This window comes from Nelumbo nucifera, chromosome 1 (genome assembly GCF_055504915.1).
Source record: "Nelumbo nucifera cultivar China Antique chromosome 1, China Antique-T2T, whole genome shotgun sequence".
Classification (NCBI taxonomy): domain Eukaryota; kingdom Viridiplantae; phylum Streptophyta; class Magnoliopsida; order Proteales; family Nelumbonaceae; genus Nelumbo; species Nelumbo nucifera.
The window spans coordinates 93165636-93191050 of record NC_142649.1 but is presented as its reverse complement, the minus strand read 5'-3'; the positions used below and the strand labels follow the sequence as shown (position 1 = coordinate 93191050).

Below are 25415 nucleotides of genomic sequence, written 5' to 3'. Positions count from 1 at the left end.
GATTTGCATCTCACCAAAACCAAATAGGAATTGAAGCACACACCATAAGACTTTCATAAGACAACAAAACACATAGAAGTTGATTGTCACTTTGTGAGAGAGAAGGTTCTTAGTGGAGTAATAAGTACAAAATATATTAACACAGGAAGCCAATGGGCAGATCTATTCACCAAAGGGTTGAGTTGGGCGAGAGTAGGCTAAATATGTAACAAGCTAGGATTATATGATATATACTCTCTAGCTTGCGGGGGATTGCTAGTGTCGATTATATAGGGGCAGATTAGTCTTTTTGTTTATGTTTAATATGAAGTGTAATGTTGAGTTAGGTGATGTGTCCCATACTTAAGTAGGGGCACAAGAGTCATTTTGCTCTATAAAATAGAAAGCTAAATACATCCTGGCCGAATGGAGAGATTTGATTTTTCTCTCTTGTTCGAACCAGACTTCTCTCTTCATTCTTCTTTCTTCCCTCTCTTTTCTCTTTCTCTCTTCTTTATCTTTTCTTCTCTGGTTAATCTGAAACCAACAGGTATACAGATCTGAACTTTATTAAACACCATTAGAGTATTGTTGTCACTTGCTGCAATTTTCTCATGGCCATTGCTTCAGATGGGTGTTAAGAATGCTTTTCTAAAATGGTGATCTGTAGGAGGAGGTATATATGGAATTGCCTCTTGGATTTTGTGAAATGGATGCTGGAAAGAAAGTCTGTCAGCTGAAGAAAGTTATTTTTTACGGGTAAAAAGAAAATTTCATTAAAATAAAAACTGAATACAGATGGCAGTAGGTGTTGAGACAACACTTAGCAACACAATACAGTTATAACAAAAACAAAAGAAAGAAAATTGAATAGAGAAACACACTCTCCAAAGATCTTACATCAAAACTTGAAACTCTTGATCCAAAACCCCAAACCTCGTTGAAGAAGCCCAATGCCAGCTCCCCAACATTTAATCTTCCATTCCAAAAGTTTCTTCCCAACCGTCCATCCTCATTCCATGCCTCTCCTCCTTCATCTACTATGAACTCCTTTAGCCTCTCCTCCTTACTCCTTTTGAAAGCTTCAAATGCATGTTTAGCAAACCCCTTACCACCCATAAAGAACAATGCTAAACTCTTGCCAACATTGACATCTGTTGTAGCTAAACTCTCGATCTCCACAAGACCTCCTCCCTTTTCTCCCCTGGTGATTGGAAAAGCCTCATCAGATTTTTTTTCTTCCAAACCTCCACCATCCTTATTAATACCCTTTGACCCAATGGAAAGCCCCACCCTTTTCTTAGGAACTCCAACCAAAAGAGACCCCCCTATCCATCACCTTTGAACCCGGCCTCTTGACTGGTCTCCTTGATCGGAACCTTGAATTTTGTTCCCATATTTCTTTTTCCTCCCCTTTTTCTTGTAGAGTTTTTTGAATTTGTTTGTTGGACCATACCCAACCAGATCCTCTTTCAACCTTGAAAATATTTTTGTAACACGAACCATTTGAAAATTATTGGCAGCTTGACAAGTATAGTCAGTCATGTACAGGAAGGTCTTGAGGTCTTTAATACCCTTACCCGCACTCCCAATGATTAAAGTGTCATCTACTTAACAACTTAAAGAATCTGTCCAAGTTTAGAATTACATTAAAAACTTAGTATTCATTATTCTTATTGGCATCTCCATAAATCCAGAGTAAAAACAACATTACTAAAGTTTTCAAAATCACACACATTGGAGACCTCTAGCCATAAACTTCTTTCATCATGTAACATAACTGAACACTCCTCCTGAGCAACAAAATGAAGAGGCTGTTCCTTATAAGCTTCTCCAATAAATCAATATGGAGAACACATTTTGTATTTGACATAAAAATGACTGCAAACTTTGTTAGGATATATTTGCTTCAAACCACTGTTCAAAAAGCATGTATATTTTCTTCAAACCAAGTATCATTGATAGAAACTTATATTTGTATTTTAGCATGTAGTCGTGGATCTGGAAAGCATCCTCAACTTATTCCATCAACTCCAAGATGGGCTGTTGCCAATGGTGCTGCTGTTATTCTAAGTGTTTGTGATGATGAAGTTGCTCGCTATGAGACTGCAACTCTGACAGCAGCTGCTGTACCTGCACTGTTGCTTCCTCCTCCAACAACACCTCTTGATGAGCACCTAGTGGCTGGATTGCCAGCTCTTGAGCCCTATGCACGTTTGTTTCATAGGTAGATATTTAGACCTTTGTTATTCTTTCACTGAATTTTGTTGGTAATATTTCTGAAGGCTGCTGTTTTGGTTGTTAGATATTATGCAATTGCTACTCCAAGTGCCACTCAAAGACTTCTGGTTGGACTTCTGGAAGCACCTCCATCATGGGCTCCAGATGCACTGGATGCTTCTGTACAACTTGTTGAGCTTCTTAGGGCAGCTGAAGATTATGCATCTGGTGGAATGAGGGTAAGTTGGACTTGAAAGCTCACAATCATCTAATTTTCCGAAATGCAATGCTAATCATGTGTTCCATATGGAATTTGCAATCTTTTGTGTTTTTTCCTCTTTCCAATTCCTCATTCCGTTATTTCATGCCTGTGATGGGAATGCAAGTGTTGATATTTAATGACCACAACTCTTATTGTGGTGATATTTTTCTTCTAGATTGGACTGTTTTATTTCCATTTAAGGCATTGCACTTGTTTGGATAAATAACTGAAACATTTTATTAAAAGTTATCAAGGGTATTACAGGGTAGCAATTACTACCCTATCACTACATAAGCAAACAATTTACAATCAGGTCGAATATAATTGGTTTCTGCTAACCCCTTGCTTAGCTAGATTATCATCCATCCCATTATCAGATTTTTGTACCCATTATATCTTTATATTCATGCTCCTTTCCAGCCATTTAATCTGTTTAAGTTCATTTCTGTGTACCCTCGCTATTTTTCAGCCACCCTGTTACAACCTTGGAATCACCTTCTATCACTAAATTAGTGAGATTCATTTCCTTTGCCCACTGCAGTCCACGAAGTACAGCATAAAGCTCAACTTTTATGGAGTTCCCAAAGCCAATGGGTCCTGTAAACATAGCAATGATATGTCCTTCCATGTTTTTAAATACACCTCACATACTCAAGGGACCTGGATTTCCTACACTGCTCCCATCAAAGTTCAACCTAATGAATCCCTCCTCTGGGAGTGTCCATTATTTATGGACTTTTGGTTTCTTCTTGGAGGATGCAGCCACCTGTCCCCATTTTCTCCACAAATCATCTCACAGATGAAAATAAAGAAAACTTCATCTTGAACAGGTCAACTGCATTGGTAATTTCCCCATTCCTCAACCCCCCTTGAAACTCTAGATCCTAGTCAAAACCCCTAGTGAGGAAGGTGAAATAGAAGCCACAAATTTTGAAATAGGTTCTTTTTTGAAGGCGGAGATAGAAAACAGAGAGGGGAGAGAGAAGAGTTACCCATATATCTTCCTAAAAGTGAATTTTATTACCTGATAAGGTTTTAGAAACTCTGGAAGAATACCATGTATAGCCTTCCAAGGAGAGGTCAGGATACCCAGTGTGATAAACTTGCATCCCATCCATTTACAAACATCCCATGAATGCTTGACACCACTTTGCTACACAATCTTTCATTTTCCAAAGGCAACCCCAACAGACACTTACCCAAGAGTGATGAGTTCTTTATACCCAATTCCTCAATCCCTAGTCCACCATGGTTTTACTCCTACATACTGCCTCCCATCTTAACAAATGGTTCTTTTTTCCTTCTCCCGGTTCCCATAAGAAATCACTCATTTTATGTTCTATCTCCTTTGCTATCTTCCATGGGATTCTAAGATTGAAAGGCACTAAATTGGAAGATTTACACCAGTGGATTTTATTAGGGTTATTTTACCATCCCTTGTCCAAGTTGTCAATTGCTTCCGCACTTTCTTCAAAACAGAATTCCAAAAGCTTCTCTCCCTTGGATTGCCCTTAAAGGAAGACCCATTCATAGGCCATTGGCTAATAGAGTTTCACCACCAACCTTTGAGCTTAGTTTATCCTCCCCCACATTAACCCTTTATATGCAACTTTTGGAAAGTTTATCCTAAGGTTTGATATCCATCCTCTGAAAGAGCTTCACCACCAACCTCAAATTCTTCACTTGTTGCTGTGCACTGTCTATGGCATTGCATTATTACTAGACCTTTGGCAGTTGAGAAGATATGGAATTTAAGTCTTACAAATATGCATTAGCTTAAATGATGAATGGTTTTCCAATGTTAGAAGAGTAACAATAGTATGAGTTTAATAGTTTTATGAACGGAGTTGCTTTGGAATGGGGAGTCAACGAGCAGGGTGTAGCATTAGTGCATGTAGTTGGACCTTTTATCTTTGTCATTGTTTCTCTGGTGGGAGTGCTGGAGTGGGAATTGTTTCTCTGCAGATGTTAGGTAGGAAGGTTTTCTGATGGTTGTCCTGAGCTTGGTGATGTAGAAAAATGAATTTCAGCAGGCTGGCTTGATTGAAGTCATCTGATGTTCCAAAGGTATAGGATCTTTCTTTGTACTTATATCTGAAAACGAAACCTTGAACATTTTGAGCAATAGGAGGAAATCCATTGTTAGGGACCCAGAATGCAGGCTGAAGGTATATTCTAGAAAAGAAGAGGAAGAAGCCAGCTCAGCTACTGAGACAGCTAAGCACAACTAATCAAGAAACAGTTGGCTACTGCACAACTAATCAAGAAGCTGTTGGCAACTAAAGTTACATGTAACCAATCAAGAAGCAAGTCGCTAGTTAGCTATAATAAGGTCATATGATTATTACAAGCAGAAGAGCAATATAAAAAGAGATGGCTGTATTCTGAATTGGGGAAGATAATAAAATATCCTCCCCCAAATTCTTTGTTCTCTCTCTCATCCCTTTCCCTTGTCTAATCCAATTCAGGAGGTAGCTTCACCCTCAAAGGGAAGCCTGTGTTGGGCAGTATCCCAACATCTGTTCAATGGGTACAAGTTACAAATTGAGAAGTGCGGATCTATTGTGGGAGTTGTAATGAATCAAGAGGTTATGCAAGGTAGTGGATTACATTTTTGGCATGGTTTAAACTATCAATACACTCGATATGCAAAAATTGCATATTGGACATTTCAAATGGACAAAATACTTAGAAAAATAATTATAGCTCAAGAATTGAGTCAGGACATCTCCGGAAGGGGCATTACCTCTATAAGTGCCTAGATGTCCTAACTCCTTCTATTTAGTATTTCAGTTACCCAAAGATGCGACATGATACACTCAATACGAGTGTATTGTGTTGGTACTTTGAACCTTGATTTTGGAGTTCCACTTAATGCCTAGTGTAGGCAAGGTTCAAAGTACCGATACAGTCCATTACGCTGAATTGGGCAAATCAGACTATTAGAATTAGTTGACATGGGAATTAATGTCTTTTCCTTGTTATTTTTCTCTCATATATCTGCTGTAACTTATCTCAGGGCATTGTTATCATCTCAGCACTCAGTAAAATGTTAATACAAGTTGAGTTGACAGTACAGAGAGTTGGGCATGGTATCAAAACTTTGAGGGCGATTGGTACTGTTCACGGCACTGTTCTCGTCCCATTTTTTTGTGCTATAGGAATAGAGAATATTCCCTATTCTTCGTTGGAAAGGAAAAGGACTCAAGAGGACTGACCGCCCCCTTGGAAAAGAGGTTTTAATGCCTCAAGTTGTAGTGTTGTGTGAGTTGGTAGTGCTTTTCTAGAGACCCTCTATTTGGCTGTTTGAAGAGGGTGCCTTGTGATGTCTCGAGTTGTGAGGTAAGTTCTCCTCAATGTGTGGTGATTTTGTGGTGGTTTGTTGTGTGATAACATCTTGTGGTAAGTGTGTGTTGTTCCCCTAGTTTTTTTAAAGTAAAAGGGTAGTGATTCTTGGTGTTTTTCCCAAAGAAAAATTGTGCTATCATAGGTGCATACTAGTGATTTCTTCTCATACTCATGGCTTCAACAAGTTGTAAACTAAACCTACGGTAGTTGTGCAATCAGATCTCATGACTTCTCAATTAACTACGATGAAACTTAATGGTACTAATTATATCCCATGGGCCAAGTCGGTTAAGGTATCTCTTGTTCAAGAGGCAAGTTGAAGTACATCATGAAGGGATGAGAGATCCATCATATGGATGGCCGAACCTTGCAGGAAGAAGGTTGGGCGAAATTTCAAAAATTTCTCTCTCCCACGTGGGAATCACATTACCTATTTTAGAAAACTGCATTTTCAAGGATCAATCTTGAACCTAAACCATACCAGATTTGAAACCAAAAGGGAGTGGAGAGTTATACCTGACACGAAGTAACAATAACCTCCAATGAAGGTGTTCACGCCCAAGGAAAGATCCAAAGATTGCTTCCACCGAAGATGACACGGTGCAGGATGAAGCAGAATCAGCAGGATGGCTCTTCAGCAAGAACCTGATTCTTCAGCAAGAATTTGATGGAGGGCTAGTGAGCACGACTTCTGATTACCTTTTCTGCCAAAAGGTAATATCAAGAACACTACTTGATCGCTCCCACAGGTGGAGATCGAACTGGTATGGCGACAAGAGCAAGGAAGAGCAGAAGACAGGAGTAGTCGAACTGTAGGTTATTCTCTCTTTTTAATCTCTGAACTGAGAATTGTATGTTGGAGGTTCTCCCTGCTCCTCTATTTATAGCCTTTAAAGAGAGCATCTCCTAATCCCATTAGGAGTTTCCTAATCCAAATCTTTTTTTTTGGATCTGGACTCTCTTTAAGAGATAAGGATAATAAAGATCAGCCCTCCTAATCGAATTAGGAGTTTCCTGATCCAAATCTTTGTTTGGATCTAGACTCTTTGAGTGGATAGGGACAATCCCTTATCCTATCTACTGATCTAAATCCCAGAACTGCCCCCTTTTAATTAATCTCATTAAGCCAGTTCGAATTGGGCTTTAGGCCCATTAAGTCCATTTGCTCACTTACCCTCCAAATTGCTGCCCAGTCGGATATCCTTGTATGGCGTGGGACCCAAACATTGATCTACACATCAGCCACATGGGTTCAGCCCAGCCTCTGTTACAAGGCCTGACCGAATTCACTGTAGAAGACAGTGAACCCCTGAGTCCATCACCATGGGCTCTTAATGGGCCCAACATTTACACTAAATGGTCCCTGGGTCAAGCCACCTTATAAAAACCCAAGGACTGTGGGCAGATGCAAGATTAGCCCATCAGGTATTACCCTCAATGGTCTTACACTTAACCTCTCAACCCATAATGATCAAACACTACCCGACAAGAGAGGACCTCTCCCTCGGCTGCAAGGTACAGTGCTGCACTCTCTACTCACATGGATCCCGGGAATTAAAACCTTTTGTAAACATTTTGAAATCATAATATATATATATGTCTATATAAATATATTTTGCAAAACAAATTTCAACGGTTGAAATCGACTACCGATAGTTTTCGTTTCCATCAGAGAGAGTGCATTGAAAGAATGGTAGGATCCATCGTATGGACGCCAAAAGGGTTGCGGAATGGGTGGGCGAATTTCAAAAAAAATTTCCTACCTTCTTCCAACTGGGAATCATATTCCCTAAATTTAGAATACAGTATTCAAGGATCCTACTTGAACCATAATCAAACCAGATCTGAACCAAAAGACAAGGGAGGAATTATACCTGATCCAGAGAAGCAGTACCTCCCAAAGTTGGTGTTCGCGCCCAAAGAAGACACCAAGAACCGCTCCTACTGAAGATGACACAACAATCTGTAGAACGGTACCAGCAGAGTGCGTCCCATACACTGAATCCTTCACAAGAATCCTCTAGAAACACTGAGCACCAAATCTTTTCAGTTCCTTCTGCAAAACTAATATCAAGAACTAGTTTCTTGATTTCTTTTCTCAAAGATCGAATCTTTTCAGAGAATGGCGGCAGCTGGAGGAGTACTCATGAGATGAAGATGGCGAATGCTGCTTCTCTTCTCTCTGGATTGTATGAGATCCTATCTCAATTCGCAGGAAGATTTTCTTGCTCAACAACCCTAGGTTCGAATTTTGTTAATCCTCTTAGGATTTCTCCTCTTCTTGATTAAGAAATCTCCTAATCCTATTAGGAGTTATCCCAATCCAAATCAGCATCTGGATAGGGGATGATCTTAATCCTATCTGCAGATTAGGTTAGCTTACTTCTGATCTTATCAAGAGATTACCATATTCAAATCTGATTTGAATTTGATCTCCGGGAGTGGATTAGGTTAAAGGCCCAATCCTTTTGCTAACCTTAATCTCAGATCCGCCCCATAAATGGGTGATTATATCAGCCCAGTTCGAAATGGGCTTTTGGCCCATTAAGTAATCAGTGCTCAATTGGTTTCCAATCTACTGCCCCAGTTGGGCTTCTTTGTATGGCGTGGGACCCAAGCATTGATCTACACACCAGCCACATGGGTTCGGCCCAGCCTTTATTACAAGGCCTATCCGAATTCACTGAGAAGCCCAGTGAACCCCTGAGCCCATCACATGGACCCTATGGGCCCAACGCTTACACTAAGTGGTCCCTGGGCCAAGCCATCTTATAAAAATCCAAGGACTGTGGGCAGGTGCAAGATTAGCCTATCAGGTATTATCCTAAATGGCCTTACACTTAACCTCTCAGCCCATAATGATCAAGCACTGCCCGACAAGAGAGGACCTCTCCCTCGGCTGCAAGGAACAGTGCTGCACTCTTTTCTCACATGGATCCCGGGAATTAAAACCATTTGCAAACAACTTGAAAACGAAAATACCTATATATCATATATATAGAAATTTTGCAAAACAAAATTCCAACGACTGAAATCAACTGCCGGCAGTTTGGTTTCCATCAGAGAGAGTGCATTCCCGATCATTACCTCTGTCCGACAAAGGGGCTGATCCTGTCACTATGATCACCCACTCAGATGAATTCTCAAACTGTCTCAACATACCCAGGTTTTGACCCCACTAAGGATCTCACTGATTGGCATATCAAAGACAACCCAATCTGACACCTAGTGAAGTATCACAATCGAGTCTAGGGGTTAGGTGTAACTTTCCAGTTTTGCCCATCTGTCTCTAAGGTTCAAGGCAATATTGGAAATCTGGTCCGGTTCAAGGATTCGAGTAATCCCATACTGCATGTGCCTTGGGTCTTACCTTGGTGGCCGAGACAGGCCATCCCAACACTTGGCGGCACACCAGTATCAGCCTTGGCTGGATAAATCTCCCCAGACTTATCCAATGGCTGTGAACATTTAAAACTAACACGAGCCTCATTAAATGTCCAGTTTTAGGGTCTTACACAGAATCATACCATACAACATGAATCAAACATGCACTTTATTTATTTACACTAAATGTCAAAAGTACATCAAATCAGATTGAAGCCAAGGGCATACAAAACTGTTTAACATGCATCCCCAATAATTCACTTTGTCCGACAAAGGGGCTGATCCTATCACTATGATGACCCACTCAGATGAATTCTCGGACTGTCCCAACATACCTAGGTTTTGACCCCCTCTAAGGATCTCACTGATTGGCATATCAAAGACAGCCCAATCCGACACCTAGTGCAGTATCACAATCGAGTCTAGGGGTCAGGTGTAACATTCCAGTTTTGCCCATCTATCTCCAAGGTTCAGGGCAATACTGTAATTCTGGTCCGGTTCAGGGTTTCAAGAAAACCCACGCTGCATGTACCTCAGGTCTCACCCTGGCAGCTGAGACAAGCCACCCCAACCAACTTGGCGGCACATCAGTGTTAGCCTTAGCAAGATAAATCTCCCTAGATCTATCCAACGGCTGTGAAGATTCTAAACTAACACGAGTCTCATATGTGTCTAGTTTAAGGGTGTTACATAGAAACACACCATGATAATATGAATCAAATATGTACTTTATTCATTTACATTAAATGTCATAATGTACATCATTCTGATTGGAGCTAAGGGCATACACTGTCTAACACATCAAGGAAGGCCAATTGAAAAGTGAATCGGAAGGGTACAATGAATGGGTACAAGAAAAAGCCCAAATTATGACTTCTCTTTGGAACAATATGGAGAAATTAGTGTGAACCATATGTTTCTAGATACAACCAAGGAGATTTGGGACCATGCCAAGCAGTTATACTTTGGACAAGACAATGTCATAAGAATTTACCAATTATACCAAGACTATTTTTCTCTTCAATAAGGGATAAAAGTGTTAAAGAATACTATGCATCTCTAAAAAGATTAAGGAATGAGCTTAATGTTTATAAACCCCTATCCACTGATTTTTTTTTATAAATGAAAGAAAAATGACATCTCGATGTGGAAGGTTTTTATCTGGGTTGAGGTCTGAATTTGAATTGGTGTGGGCCCAAATCTTAGGTAGTAGTAATCTTCCATCCTTATTTAAGGTTTTCTCCCACATAAGGAGAGCCTCAAATCTACATAGTAATCATCCCCGACCATCAGAGAGATCAGCCATGGTGGTTTCCAGGGGAGGTTTTACTGGTAGAAATATGTAGGGTAGAGGTGGAGGTTGTGTGAGGGGTTTTGACTATGGGCCCAGGGGTGGACGTTGAGGTGGTAGAGAGGTTTGTGGTGCAAGAGGTGGTGGTTGTAATGGAGGAGGTTGTAGTTCAGCTTGTGAGTGCTCACATTGTGGACGAGAAGGTCACACAATCTACTTTTGTTATGATCTTTATAGTGGAAGGTGATTTTGGGAGTCTTAGTGTGATTGAAAATGCTCCTACTTCTAATATTGGTAAGGATAAAGGCACAATGTCTATCTCACGTGAGGAGTATGAAAAGTTTCGTCAGTCTTCTTCCAGTTCTACCACTACTACACTTGTGAGATCAGGTACATCTTGCCTTGTTTTTAGTTCTACACCTTCACCTTGGGTAATTGGTTCTGGAGCCTCAGACCACATGACTGGCTCCTTAGATATGTTTGTATCTTTGTCACCACCTTCTACATTCTAGACTGTTGCTTTAGCTAATGGCTTTTCTTCTACTATTACTGGTATCGGTAATGTGTCTCTTGGTTCTGACCTTAGTTTATATACTGTTTTTTATGTTCCCAAATTTCCCTTTAGTCTCTTGTCTATAAGGAAGCTTACTCAAACCCTTCATCATTCAGTAACTTTTTGTCCTTCATATTGTGTCTTTCAGGATCTTAAGACAGGGAAGACGATTGGTTTGTACTACTCGGATGACCATGGTCCTTAGAAGGCTCTTCATTCCTCTCTTACACCACATCAGTGCCATTGGCATCTCGGTCATCCTTCTTTGCGTGTTTTAAAAAAGTTAGTCCCAACTTTGTCGTCTGTAGCTCAGTTGGATTGTGAGTCATTTCAGCTAAGTAAACATCATAGACTGTCTTTTGTTCCTAGAGATGATAAGAGAGTCCTAAGTCCTTTGCTTTAGTCCACTCAAATGTTTGGGGTCCTAGTTGGTGTCATCTCTAATGAAGGGTTGTTCAGAATTGTTTTCTTTTTTTTCTATCTTTTCATGCTGAGATAAGGAATTAGTTTGGTGTATGCATTAAAGTGTTTCGTTCTAATAATGCCCAAGAATATTTTCATAATAGTTTTCAATCTTATTTTGACTCTCATGGTATTATACATTAGTTCTCCTATTCACACACTCCTCAACAGAATGGTGTGGCTGGGAGAAAGATTTGTCATGTGATTGAAACTACTCGGGCCTTGTTGATTCAAATGTCAGTCCCTAAAATCTATTGGGGTGATGCAATTCTCACCTCTTGTTTTCTCATAAAATGTATGCCCCTTTCAATCCTAGATGGTGAGTCACCTTTCTCTATCTCGTTTCCTTCTACTTCCTCTTTCTCTCTTCCTCCTCATGTGTTTAGTTGTGTGTGTTTTGTTCACAAATTGGGTCCATGCCATGATAAACTTGACTCAAGAGCTACCAAATGTGTTTTCCTTGGTTACTCTCGTATTCAAAAAGGTTACAAGTGCTATCAGATGTGCTTTCCTTGGTTTGCACTATTTCTCTGGACGCGAACCTTCTCCTTTTATTCCTCTTTCCTTTGATTCCGATGATATCTTTATTCCCTTGCCTATTATGAAGGAGCCTATTCGACCATCTATTCAAAGAGTGTACTCTAAACGTGATCGGTTTCAAAATTGTCACTTGCAGTTGATCCAACTCCAGCTTCTGACCTACCACCAGAGTCTTTGCCGTTAACAGATCTACCTCCCTCAGATCTTAATCTTCCTATTGCTCTTCATAAGGGTAAACGTGCTTGCACAAATCACCCACCTTCTCGATATGTCTCCTTTGCTCACTTATCTCCTTCACATCAATGGTTCATTTCCCTTCTATCTCTTGTTTCCCTACCGTGTTCTATACAAGAAGCCCTCTCATCTTCTAACTGGAAGAAGGTGATGGATGAAGAATTTCATGCTCTTCAGTCCAATAATACTTGGGATCTTACTTCCTTAACACCTAAGAAACAAGTCATTGGTTGTCGATGGGTCTATACAATTAAACATCGTCAAGATGGCAGTATTGAACGGTTTAAGTGAGCAGCCAGCACTTAAAATAACTTAAAAGAAACACAAAACATGTTAACAGGCCCATAATGAAAAAGGCCCATCAACACTTACACAGTAAACATGATGCTACTTAAAACATAAACAAGTACTAGGGCCCATTTGGCCCAGTCTCTCTACAGTAACAACGCATATCTCCATGCTAGATCAAGACAATCCCACATCAGACAACACTTTTTAGTACTGGAGTTGTGTAAATTCTGTAATACTGTTTTTGCCTTTTAAGTTAGCATATTGTATTTCTTTTCTTCCATATATATCCATTCATCAATTCGTGTATCATGCAGCTTCCAAGGAACTGGATGCATTTGCATTTCTTACGTGCAATTGGGACTGCAATGTCCATGCGAGCAGGTATTGCAGCAGATGCAGCAGCAGCTTTACTCTTCCGCATACTTTCACAGCATGCATTGCTCTTTCCTCCACATCCACTAAGGCAAACTGAAGGAGTTGAAGTTCAACATGAGCCTCTGGGCAGTTATATTTCATGCTACGGAAAGCAGGTAAATGTTTTGCTTTTATTACTGTAAGATTACTACTTTAAGATTCAATGTCTTCTACCTAGTTGGTCTGCTCAAATTTGCCAAGTTTTGTTAGTAAGTTAGCTGGAACTGTCATTTTACCCTTGTAAAAATGTCTCCTAAGCAGATAGAAGTGCCTGCAGCAGAAGCCACTATTGAGGCCACAGCCCAAGGAATTGCATCTATGTTTTGCGCTCATGGCCCTGAGGTTGAATGGAGAATTTGTACCATCTGGGAAGCTGCTTATGGATTGATTCCATTAAGTTCCTCAGCTGTTGACTTGCCTGAGATCATTGTTGCAACACCAGTGCAACCTCCTGTATTATCATGGAACCTGTATTTACCACTGCTTAAAGTGCTAGAATATCTCCCTCGTGGTAGTCCATCTGAAGCATGCCTCATGAGGATATTTGTTGCTACAGTGGAAGCAATTCTGCGGAGAACATTTCCTCCTGAATCCTCCAGAGAACAAATAAGAAAATCAAGATTTTTGTTTGATTATGGGTCTGCCTCTAAGAACCTTGCTGTGGCTGAACTCCGAACAATGGTCCATTCATTATTTTTAGAATCATGTGCCTCAATTGATCTTGCTTCACGCCTTCTATTTGTTGTGTTAACTGTGTGTGTCAATCATGAAGCTCAGCCCAGTGGGAGCAAGAGACCAAGAAGTGATGATATTTATCCTTCAAATGAAGTTACTGAGGATTTTCAGGTAACAAATGAGAAAAATGGGGAGGTGAGAACTAGAAAAGTTAAAAGACAAGGGCCTGTTGCAGCATTTGATTCTTATGTTCTTGCTGCTGTTTGTGCTTTGGCCTGTGAGCTTCAGCTGTACCCTTTGCTTTCAAAAACTGGAAAATGTTCAGACTGTAAAGATGCACCAATCATAGTAAAGCCTGAAAAAGTGAATGGATCTTCTAATGATTTATGGAATGGCATGGGAGCTGCAATTAATCATACTCGTAGGATATTACGAATTCTAGAGGCACTTTTTTCCTTGAAGCCATCTTCTGTTGGCACCTCTTGGAGTTACAGTTCAAATGAGATTGTTGCTGCAGCCATGGTTGCTGCTCATGTGTCTGAACTCTTCAGGCGTTCAAAGCCCTGCACGCATGCTCTCTCCCTGCTGATGCGATGCAAGTGGGATAATGAGATTTGCAACCGTGCATCCTCACTTTATAACCTCATTGACATTCATGGAAAAGCTGTTGCATCAATTGTTATCAAGGCAGAGCCACTAGAAGCAAACTTAGTACAGGCACCAGTGTGGAAAGATGCCTCAGTATGTACAAATGGTAGAAAAAAAGTTAATTGCCGAAACACTAACTACCATGACTCTGGATCTTCATCAACCAAACAGTGTGAAAGTGAGAAAGATCCAATCCATTCAAATAACTTCCTAAAATGTGAGAAAGAATCACTTTCAAATGATGGTATGATTGATACCATGGGGAAAAGTATAGCAAGTTTTTCAAAAGATGCTTTGGATTTGGCCAATTTCCTTACAATGGACAGGCACATAGGATTTAATTGCAGTGCACAAGTTCTTCTCAGATCTGTACTTGCAGAGAAACAAGAGTTGTGCTTCTCTGTTGTTTCACTGTTATGGCACAAATTAATCGCAACCCCAGAAACACAACCAAGTGCTGAAAGCACTTCTGCCCATCAAGGGTGGAGGCAGGTACTGATCTAAATCTTCAAGCATCACTTGTGGAGTTAGTAAGGTTATTCGAGTTATTCCACATTAGCATGCTAGATAGAGAAGTTAGAACATTTCAAGTTAAACAAGATAAACATCGAATTACTTTTTCCCTGACAATTGTATATCTGGATAAATCTAAATGAACCATGTAGAATCTTCTTGTTTTTGATGTGCTCATTTTGTCCATGATAGTCATTGGATTTGGTTTCTTATTTTTTTTAACTTTTATAAGTCATGCTTATTAAGGGCGACACCTAGGTGGACACCTAGATGATGCGTTGGTGACAAGGCATTTTATACCAGACATTATTTTCATACGTGTTAGGTCCTGTTAGGGAAGGAATATTATCAAGCCACATAGCTAATCATATACTGTACCATGTTGAATTTTATTTCTCTAGGACACCTAAGATCATATAATTAGCATGCTCATATTTCCTTTCTTGTATTCAATTTGCTGATATTTTTATTTGCTTCATCGCAATGTGTTGTAATACCCATTTGCTTGGATTAACTATTATTTTGATTTTTCACTTTTTTTTTATTTGTTGGGAGCATGGTTCATAATACCGGTGATATTTGGAAAAATTTCTCCAAAATCTCCCCATTTTGCTAGATGGAGATACAAAATTTTCTGAGAATCTTTATTTCCTAATTTCTCAGATATTTTTCTGATATATCGGCACTATTTCATATTTCATTGATAGACTATATATTTAAGGTTTGAAATTTTATAATGTTATTAAAAGTTTTCTGATATTTCATTAAAATCATCATAATTTTTTAAAAATATTTTCTTAAAAGAACCAATGGGGAATTGGTGATTGCATAATTTGGCATATTATTTTGATATGGTTCACTTACTAAAACACTATATTTCAAAAGAAAGAGAAAAATGCATACAGCTACAAAAGAGGATTGTCAATATAATCAAAATATATAGTAACAAAATAGACAAAAATCAAAATGGCAAGTAAATGACATATTTAATGAAGAGAAGATGGATAAAAGGCTAAAAGGGAGACAAAGAGAAAGGTATCTATTAAAGTCTCTTAATTTTGTCCTTTTTGATTTATATAACTATTTACTATGGTTTTTTGAGCCTTAAATGTGCAATTATACTTTTTTTGATGATTCCTTGTAGGTTTATTGACTAATTCCATGTTTCTAGAAAACTTCTCTAATTTTTTAGACTTTTCAAATATCTTAGTGAAATTGGCAACATATCTCCCAAAATTCCCCATTCTACATGGAAAATATTGAAATTGCAAACCATGGTTGGGACTTGGGAGTATGTCTTTGGAACAACCTCCCAAACTGATTTGGCAATCCAAAGAAACTATAGAGAGGCTGGGTCAAATGGGCCCTAAGCCCATTACCATCTTATTGTTAGTTCTTCCTTGTTGTTTTGTTTATAATGGGCCTTTAATTCTTTTTATTAAGTATGTTGATGAGTTGGAATCCACTTAAGGGTAGACTTGTAATTTTTCTAATCTTCTTCTTTCTCTTCTACTATAGTCTGAAATATTTTACTATTTTTTATTGGACTAAATCACATCTTGGTATCAAAGTAGGTCTTCCTCCTCTTTTGTATTTTTCTTTTCTTTTCTCATACACCCTTCGATTAGAAGAGTGTATGGAGAGATAGGCTGCTAGTTATTCAGAGAACTTTTATGCCTAGTTGGTAGAGGGTTTGGAGAGTCAATATCTGGTTGTAAATTGCCAAGAAAGTGGGGCTGCTGATTTTTTGCCCAAAACCCTAGCCGACTAGAGAGTTTCCAATTGTAGGTTAAAGAGACTATTTGGGTGTGGCGCTCAAGGTTTGGAGGGTTCCTTTTGATCTCTAGAAGTGGGCGGTTGCAGTTGGAAGAGGTTTGGGAAGCTCTGGTTGGAGTGGCTACTTCTTCTCTCTTTCTCCCCGGAGGTCAAGTGTAGTAAAAGCCTAGTTTTGGGACTTTTAGGTGTTGAACTGACCTCAGTTTGGTGTATAAAGATTGAAAACCTTGTTTTTTGATTTTCGTTTGGTCAATGTTGCAATCTGGAAGTGAGATGAAGCAGATCCCGGTGTCTAAGGTTGGTCTAGTAGATTCCATTTTGACAAGAGTGACTACAATCAAATTGGATGGAACAAACTATTTGGCTTGGGCACAATCTATAGAGATTTATGTTTGTAGTAGAGGTAAACTGGTGTTTCTCATGGGCGGTAAGGAGAAACCGGCAGAGACTGATCCTACATATGAGAAATGGATGTAGGATAATTGGACAATGATTGGATGGCTAGTCAATTCTATGCAACCTCATGATGACTTCAGCCAAGGAGATTTAGGATGGTGTAATAGAAACGTATTCTCAGAAATTGAATGTTGTAAGGTCCTATAAGTTGAAAAATGATGTGAAAAATTTGAAACAGAGGGAGAAGAGTGTAGTTGTCTACTACTCAGTGTTGAAGTTATTATGGCAAGAGATGTTATGGAAATAGTCGTATGGGAGAGCACCAAGGATGTAGAGACATTCAGAAAATTGGTGGAAAGAAACAGGGTGTCTGAGTTTCTTACAAGACTTAACCCTGAGTTTGATATTACGAGACAGAATATTCTGGCCAAGGATGAAGTAACACTTGCTCAAGCATATTCTATGGTGAGCAGTGAAGAGAGCAGGCGACAAGTACAAGGACCACCTTCAGAACATTTCTCACATGCTGGAATAAAACCAAAGGGGCCAACTGAGAAGAGAGAGGTGATATGTGAGTACTACAAGAAACCGAAGCATACTAAGGATACTTATTGAAAAATTCCTCCAGATCTTTTCCCAAAAAGGTTTCGGAACAACAACAACTTTAAGAAAAGTGGTTAGCCTGAAAAGCCCAAGAATGCAAATGTTGTTACAACATCTGAAGGAGGAAATAGAGAAAGCAAAGAAAAATCTGTTGTGGAGCAGTGAAGGCAGAATTTGAGAGATATAGGAGGTTAATTAATCATTTGGAGACTACTGTTGTAGCTTCCTCAAGCAACACCTCTTCATCCGCATTTGACCACTCAGGTACTCATGCTTCTACAAACCATGCTACGGCTTCATGTAATTGTAGAATTCCTTGGATTATTGATTCAGGTGCATCAGACCATATGACCAACATATCTAACCTTTTATGTTCATATCAGCTCCTCTCTGGTAGAGAGAAGATTTCCCTTGGTGATGGGTCTCTTGCTTCCATCTCTAGCAAAGGGAATATTAGAGCCTCTAACTCCCTTGGTTTGTCCTCTATCCTTCATGTTCCCAAACTTAATACTAACCTTTTATCTGTTAGTAGCTTAACTAAATCAATGAATTGCAGCGTAACCTTCTTTCCTACTCATTGTGTTTTTTAGGTCCTAAAAACTCAGACGACAATTTGGAGTGGCCATGAGGCGAATGGAATATTGTTGAGTTTTGGGCTAATATAACATGTTTTCATTTACATAGCATAGTTAGGGAGTTATTGGGCCTTAGGCCCATTAGTTTATGTTTTAAGTTAAGAGTGTTTTTTAAGTTCTCACAAGTAGCCGACTTACTAAGGGCATACTTGTCTTTGTACTCTCTTTTATTTATGAGTGTATAATCTAATGAAAGGGGTGACCAAACCTAATTCTAAGCTTCTCCCATTCTCTTCTATCTCTTATCTCTCTCTTTCTTAGCTGAAATCTTTTCTTCTTTCTTTCACAGTTATTATATTAAAAACAGGTTGTCCAAACCTTTCTACTAATATATTTGTTGGATACCTATGATCGAGGTCCTGAACCACCTAGTGGAGTAGCTTTGGAGTCTTTCATCAAAGTCAGTTGATAGAGTCATGTTATGTCATTTAAGATTTGGTCATTTGTCTTTTTCTGCTTTGAGTCATTTGTTTTCTAGAAATGTTTAAGGGAATATCCCTATTGAGTCTTCATTGTGAGTCATGTGAACTTGCAAAACATTGTAGGCAATCTTTTCCAGTGAGTAATAAAAGATCAGTTTCTCCTTTCCATATTGTGCATTTTGATGTGTGGGGGTCATATCATTTATCTGCTATGGGGGATTACAAGTATTTCATCATTTTCATTGATGATTTCTCTCATTACACTTGGATTTACCATATGAGATCCTGGGATGAAGTTTCAAATATTGTACAAAAATTTCATGAACTTATTCTTACCCAGTTTAATACTTGAATCAAAATATTCCGATCTGATAATGCTAAGGAAAATTTTGAGAAGAGCCTTTCCTCCTACTTTGATACTGTTGAATAACTTAGTTTTATTTCAGTTTAGAGATGCTACCTGGTTCAGCCAAGAGTTGGGAAGATGAAGGAGCAACTAGTCGAGGCATGAATTAGACTCTGATACCAAACTAATGCAACACATGTTAGAGGAAAAAAGAAAGAAGCAGGGGCAAAAAGAAGAGAGGGAGAGACAAATCAAAGAAGAGAGTTCAAAAAATTTTATTCTTCAAAACATAACATAATGAACCCTAAGATATGTAAATTTATAAGAAACCTAGAAATTAAAAATTACAATTAAATCCCTACTGAATATGAAAATTACAAATAACCCCCTACAAAGAATAAATTTTACAATTAAACCTAATCTTTGCATTAATCAAAGTAATATGCCTAAAATAAGTACGAATTTTATGTGGCTCTTTAGTCTCAAAGTGATCTCCATCAAGTGAGTTTACTTACTGACAAAAGACTAAAGGGAAACTTAGGAATGTAAAAAATAGAGTTGATACTAATATCATAACTAAGGGAAACATTACCAGTACAATTAATAGGAGAAGTGTCATCAACTAAGGTTATTGTCTATGCAATGAAAGGTGGAGAGGACTCAAATAAATCTAAATATCCAATCATATGATTTGAAGCTCCAAAATCAATTACCCATGGTGAATGATTAGAATTGGAAACTAAACAAGTTGTACCTGACTTAGCAAGGGTAGTTGTGGGCTTGGAAGTCAAGGAAGAAGCCTGAAGAAGTCTCTCATATTCCTCACGAGTGATGGAGACCAACTCATTATGCTTACCAATTCCCATTGCAAGAAACTCATTAGTAGGATCATTAATATCAATGTCATCCTTGACTATTACATGATTGGCCTAGGAAGATGGTGGGCCATGCAAGTCATAACAATTGCGTACCCCTCATGGTCACAATGTTTGCATTTTCTGTCAATGCCACAACCACCACTATTTCTGCTGCCACCTCTTCCTTCCCTACTTCCACAACGACCACCTCTAACACCACAGGCAACACCCCTACTTTGCACTTCTTCCCTTAACACCTTTACCACCACTACCTCTGGTTGCCACTAAGCCAGACTTCTATAAGTAGTAAAATGATCATTTTGGTGTTGGCATGCCCTCCAAATGCGAGAAAACACCTCAGAAAGGGAAGCAAGACCACTGCTTTCCAAAATTTGAGCTCTCACAGGCTCAAACTCATACCTCAATCCTGGAAGGAACCTGGCAACATCTAAGTGCTCCCTTTGAGCATGTTGTACCTTCAGATCAGGAGGGAATGCCTGGTAAACATTTAACTATTCCCGTAAACTTTTCAAGGTAGCATAATACTCTTCTACACTCTTATTACCCTATAGAAGAGAGAAATAATCCTGATATAGTTGGTAGATCCTTGTCACATTGTCTTGCCCTGAACACAGATGCCAGGCATGTTGCCAAATTTCATTGGTAGTGTCTAAAAGCATGAGATTAGCACTTATGTCGTTTTCCACTACCGTTCCATAAGGCAGTCATAATTTGAGCATTTTCTTGCACCCATTCACCATACCCCTCAGGTCCACTCTCAGGTTGCTCTTCCTTAACATCAACTTCCCTCTTGTAATTAAGGAGACTTCCACAAACTTAGTCCATGGTACACAATTAGTATCATTGAGTTTAACCGTAGTTAACTGTGTATTCATGAAGTCTGATTGCACAACTACAGCAGACTTGGAGCTACTATATTAGAAGCAACCAAAGGTAGGAAAAGACACCAAACAATGAAGAAAATAGCTACAAGCACCAACCACGAGATCCAACACTCCCTACAGCAACTTTAAGCTCAGAAGGGTTATTACAGTACCTTACTACAGTAGTTTGCAGCCCTAAACCCCCAAGAAACAGATCACACAAGCACTTGTAGGGTACCAAAACCCTCCACACACCAAAGGAAAGTAAGTTCCCACGCCACAATACACCAAAAACTGCCAAAAACCAGCTGCACTCAATACACATACCTGTACCCACATCTAGAGGTATGGCAAGGTAGAGCTTAATACACTTATACACCATCACAAACACTTCAAACCAACCAACTTATGGTACTAAAGCCTTTTTTATAAGGGACGACCAGTCCATTTAAGTCCCTTTAGCTGTTTGTTTTGAAAAGGGGTTCTCAACTCCTAGGGTGCAAAAAAGGAGCATGAACAGTGACAATCAAGTTCACTGCTCTGATACCATATTATAACAAAATAAAGAGAGAAAAAGGGAATAAAAAGAGGGAAAAAGGCGTGGAAAGATGTCTTGAACAGTAGAGAACAAGAAGAAAAGATACGAAGAAAAAGGGTCTAAAGGAAGAACATACGAAATGAACTCCTCTCCCTTGTCGACCTGGACTGCTAACCTTTTCTCTTGAATATACAAAATTACAGAAGTTTCCCTGTTTAGTGATTTTTAACAGGGGAAATATAATGCCATATTCGAAGGACAAAAATACCCTTTACGGTCATACACTTCAACATTCTGAGATAAAGTCTTAAATCAACTAGGAGAATCCATCTTCCTCAAAGGTAAATTTTTAATGGAGCTGGCATTATCTAGATGCCATGATAATGCCAGCAAATAGTCCATTTGGCAGACGGTAGTCCAAAAATCATCCTTTAATCCTTCTTAGCCCATAGTTATCCTCCTAAACTCATCTTTGTGTCATACCAGTCCTAAATCAATTGGTATTAGAGCTGTCAATCGTACATTAGTCTCATACTTAACTGCCATGTAACCTTTTGCACATGGAGCTCATCCCCATTTTACACATTAATATAAATTCTGTGTGAAAAAATATTCCATAGAATTAATGGTACAGCATAATTTGGCCTTGTCAATAGGGGTTTTTGGAGAAAAGATGTTTTATTTCCTTGCAATTGTGCAATTGTAATTCACCTGTTTTAATACACTTAATGGTAGTTATAGTTATTGATAAAAAAGGCCTTACAAGAGCAGCTATACTTTGCTCAGTTTGGGAGGAAAGGAACAATAAGATTTGTAAGAATGAGTATAGATCCAAGGAGGAAATTGTAGAAGGGTATAACGGTTAAGGTTATTCACTGGTTGAAAACACTGGATCTGTTTAAAGATGTCTTAGCTGAAGACATATACAGGAATTGAGGTGCTATGGCAGGTACTTCTTCTTTCAAGGCAGTAGAGGAAGAAGTTTGGTCTCCGGAAACACAACAAAGGGTGAAGCTGAACTTTGATGGAATCTTTATAGGTAATCCAGGTCCTTCGGGTATAGGGGATGTATTCAGAGATGGAGAAGGCAGAACAATTGCTATATATTCAGGCCTGATAGGAATGGGAGGTTCTCTGAGAGCGGAGGTCATGGCTTTGTTTCAAGGAGTAAAATTTGCCAAACAGTTGGGGCTATACCAAATTGAAATAGAAGGGGATTCTAAATTGGTAATTGGATGGATGTAATTGGGATGTTTGGGAGCCTAGATACATAGGCAGTTGATAAGGGAAATAAACAGTTTAACAAGGGAGGTGGATGCTTACTTTAAGTGGACAAGAAGATCAGCTACTGGGCTAGCAGATATTTTAGCAAAACAGGGGGCAGTTAGGGAGAATATTTTTTGGGCAGCTTTGCAATTCAACACCCTATACTAGGGGTTGATATTTCTATTTAAAAAAATCATTAATGAAGTTTCCATTTCCAATCAATAAAAAATAAAAAAAGGCCTTACCAATGTGTCTCTAGGTCCATACCCACCCACAAGTCTCCCTAATTATTCTTCTCTATCTTATATTTTATTTATCCCTCCACCTATTCCATACAAATATTGGCTCTCTCATCTTGGTTTGGATTTTGATCTTTCAAGATTTTGAACATGTGGAGAAGAACCCTTTTGGAAGGGATTTTGAGTATCTCTTGGATTTTATAGAACATGATGTATAAGTGTCTTTTGTATATGTTCCAACTTTAATAAAGAAAGGTAAAGTGGAAGAAAAAGAGAGAAAGAAGAAATGGAAGAAAAGAGGGAAGACAAGCAAGGAGAAATCTCTCCAACTCTCCTTACTATCGACCCAGCTAGTATTAACAGTTTACTAAAGATCAAATGACAACAATGCCCTTAGATAAGTTACAACAGATATAAGAGAGAAAAAATAACAAGGAAAAGAGAAGAATGCCCTTGTCAACTAATTCTAACAATTTTACACTCCCCCGCAAGTTGGAGCATATATATCATAAAGTTCCAGCTTGTTAAAATATAATTCATCCTTTAGCGACCCACACTTTTAGTAAAAATATCAGCTAATTGGTCTTCAGATTTAACATAGGGAGTAACAATATCTCCAATTATTACTTTCTCTCTCACAAAATGGCAATCAACTTCAATGTGTTCAGTCTTTTCATGAAACATTGGATTGGAGCCAATATATGTTGTGGCTTGGTTGTCACAAAATAATTTAATGGGTTGACAAATTGTGATGTTCATCTCCTAAAGAAGATGCTTCAACCAAACTAGCTCACAGGTAGAATGGGCCACTGCCAAGGTCTCCATTGGACATGAAGTCTACTATAAGTTATTGTACCTTCTTGTGTGGAAATTTCATTACCTAGAAGAGCAAGAAACAAAGTGTGGTTGTTAGGAGTAATGCTGTGAGGTAGTTTGGTTGAAGCATCTCTCCCCCTTTCTTGTTCAAAATCCCTCGACCAAGAGCACCCTTTTAATACTTCAACACCCTTATAACACCATCCCAATGAGCAGTTATTGGATTCTGCATGAATTGACTAAGGACTCCAACATTAAAGGAGATGTCAGGCCTAGTGATGGTAAGATAGATCAGCTTTCCTACCAGTCTTCGATACCTTGCAAAGTCTTCTAATCACTCCCCCTAACTACCAACCATCTTCACATTGGGATCCATAGGAGTTCCAACTAGCTTGGATCCTAGCAACCCAATTTCATCCAACATATCCAAAACATACTTTCGTTGGGACAAGAGATTCCCCACTTTGATTGAGATACCTCAGTTCCAAAAAAGTACTTCAAGGTTCCTAGATCTTTAGATTGAAAGTGGTGTTGTAGGAACTGTTTCAACTCATTAATTCCATGTGTATCATTGCCAATGAGAACAATATCATCAACATACACTGCTAAAATGATATTCTTAAATGAAGAGTCCCTACTAAACACAAGATGATTTACACTACATTGTTTCAAGCCAAAATCTTGCACCACACTACTAAAACGACTAAGCCTTGCTCGTGGTGACTGTTTCATCCCATAGCTAGTCTTCTTCAATTGACACACCTTCCCTAACTCCCCCTGAACAACATCCCCAAGAGGTTGCTCCATATACACCTCCTCTTGAAGATCACCATAGAGGAAAGCAATTTTAATTTTTAACATCAAGTTGAATGGGGGCCAATCAAAGTGGGCAGCTAAAGAGATGAGCACTCATATAGAATCTATTTTAGCCACAAGAGAGAAGATTTCTAAATAGTCCACCTCATAGGTATGAGTACATCCCTTAGCAATAAGTCAAGCTTTGAACCACTCAATAATGCCATCTTGGTGAGATCCATCGACAACCAACGACCTGCTTCCCAAGTGGTAAGGAAGTGAGGTCCCAAGTATTATTGGATTGAAGAGATGAGAGGGCTTCTTGTAGAGAACAAGGTAGGAAACAAATTGATAGAGGGGAAATGAACCGTTGATGTGAAGGAGATAAGTGAGAAAGGGGGTGATCTGTGCAAGCATACTTACCCTTACAAAGAGCAATAGGTAGATGAAGATCTTAGAGTGGTGAATTTTTTAATGGAAAAGACTCTGGTGGCAGGTGAGAAGCTAAATCTAGATCAATTGTTGGTGACGATTCTGGTTGTTGATCGTGTTTAGAGTACACTATGTGAATATATGATAGAAGAGGAAAGAGGAAAGAGGAATAGAAGGAGCGTCAGAGGAAAGAGGAATAGAAGGAGCAAGCTCACGTCTAGAGAAATAGGGTAAACTCTCTAAAAAAGGTAACATTTGGAGCAATAAAAGCTTTCCATAGAACAAGATCATAGCACTTGGAACCTTTTTGAGTACGAGAGTAACCAAGGAAAACACATTTAATAACTCTGGAGTTAAGTTTATCATGGCTTGGACCCCATTTGTGAACAAAACACACACAACCAAACACACGAGGAGGAAGGGAGAAAGGGGAAGTAGAAGGAAACAAGATAGAGAAAGTTGACTCACCATCTAGGACTGAAGAGGACATATGGTTTATGAGAAAACAAGAGGTGAGAACTATGTCACTCCAATAGATTTTAGGGACCGATATTTGAATCAACAAGCCCAAGCAGTTTCAATCACATGCTGATTTT

At 39.0% G+C, this 25415-nt stretch overlaps 1 protein-coding gene across 7 annotated transcripts in view; it reads left to right on the top strand.

Annotated features, from left to right (window-relative positions):
- Positions 1-25415, top strand: part of LOC104605498 (protein GIGANTEA-like) — a 58343-nt gene that overhangs the window by 27919 nt on the left and 5009 nt on the right. For all 7 annotated transcript variants that reach the window (XM_088888858.1, XM_088888842.1, XM_088888859.1 and 4 more), the window contains exons 8-11: positions 1966-2206; positions 2285-2438; positions 12879-13094; positions 13240-14793. In XM_088888858.1, coding sequence (XP_088744984.1) covers positions 1966-2206; positions 2285-2438; positions 12879-13094; positions 13240-14793 — 2165 coding nt within the window. The remainder of the gene's footprint in view (positions 1-1965; positions 2207-2284; positions 2439-12878; positions 13095-13239; positions 14794-25415) is intronic.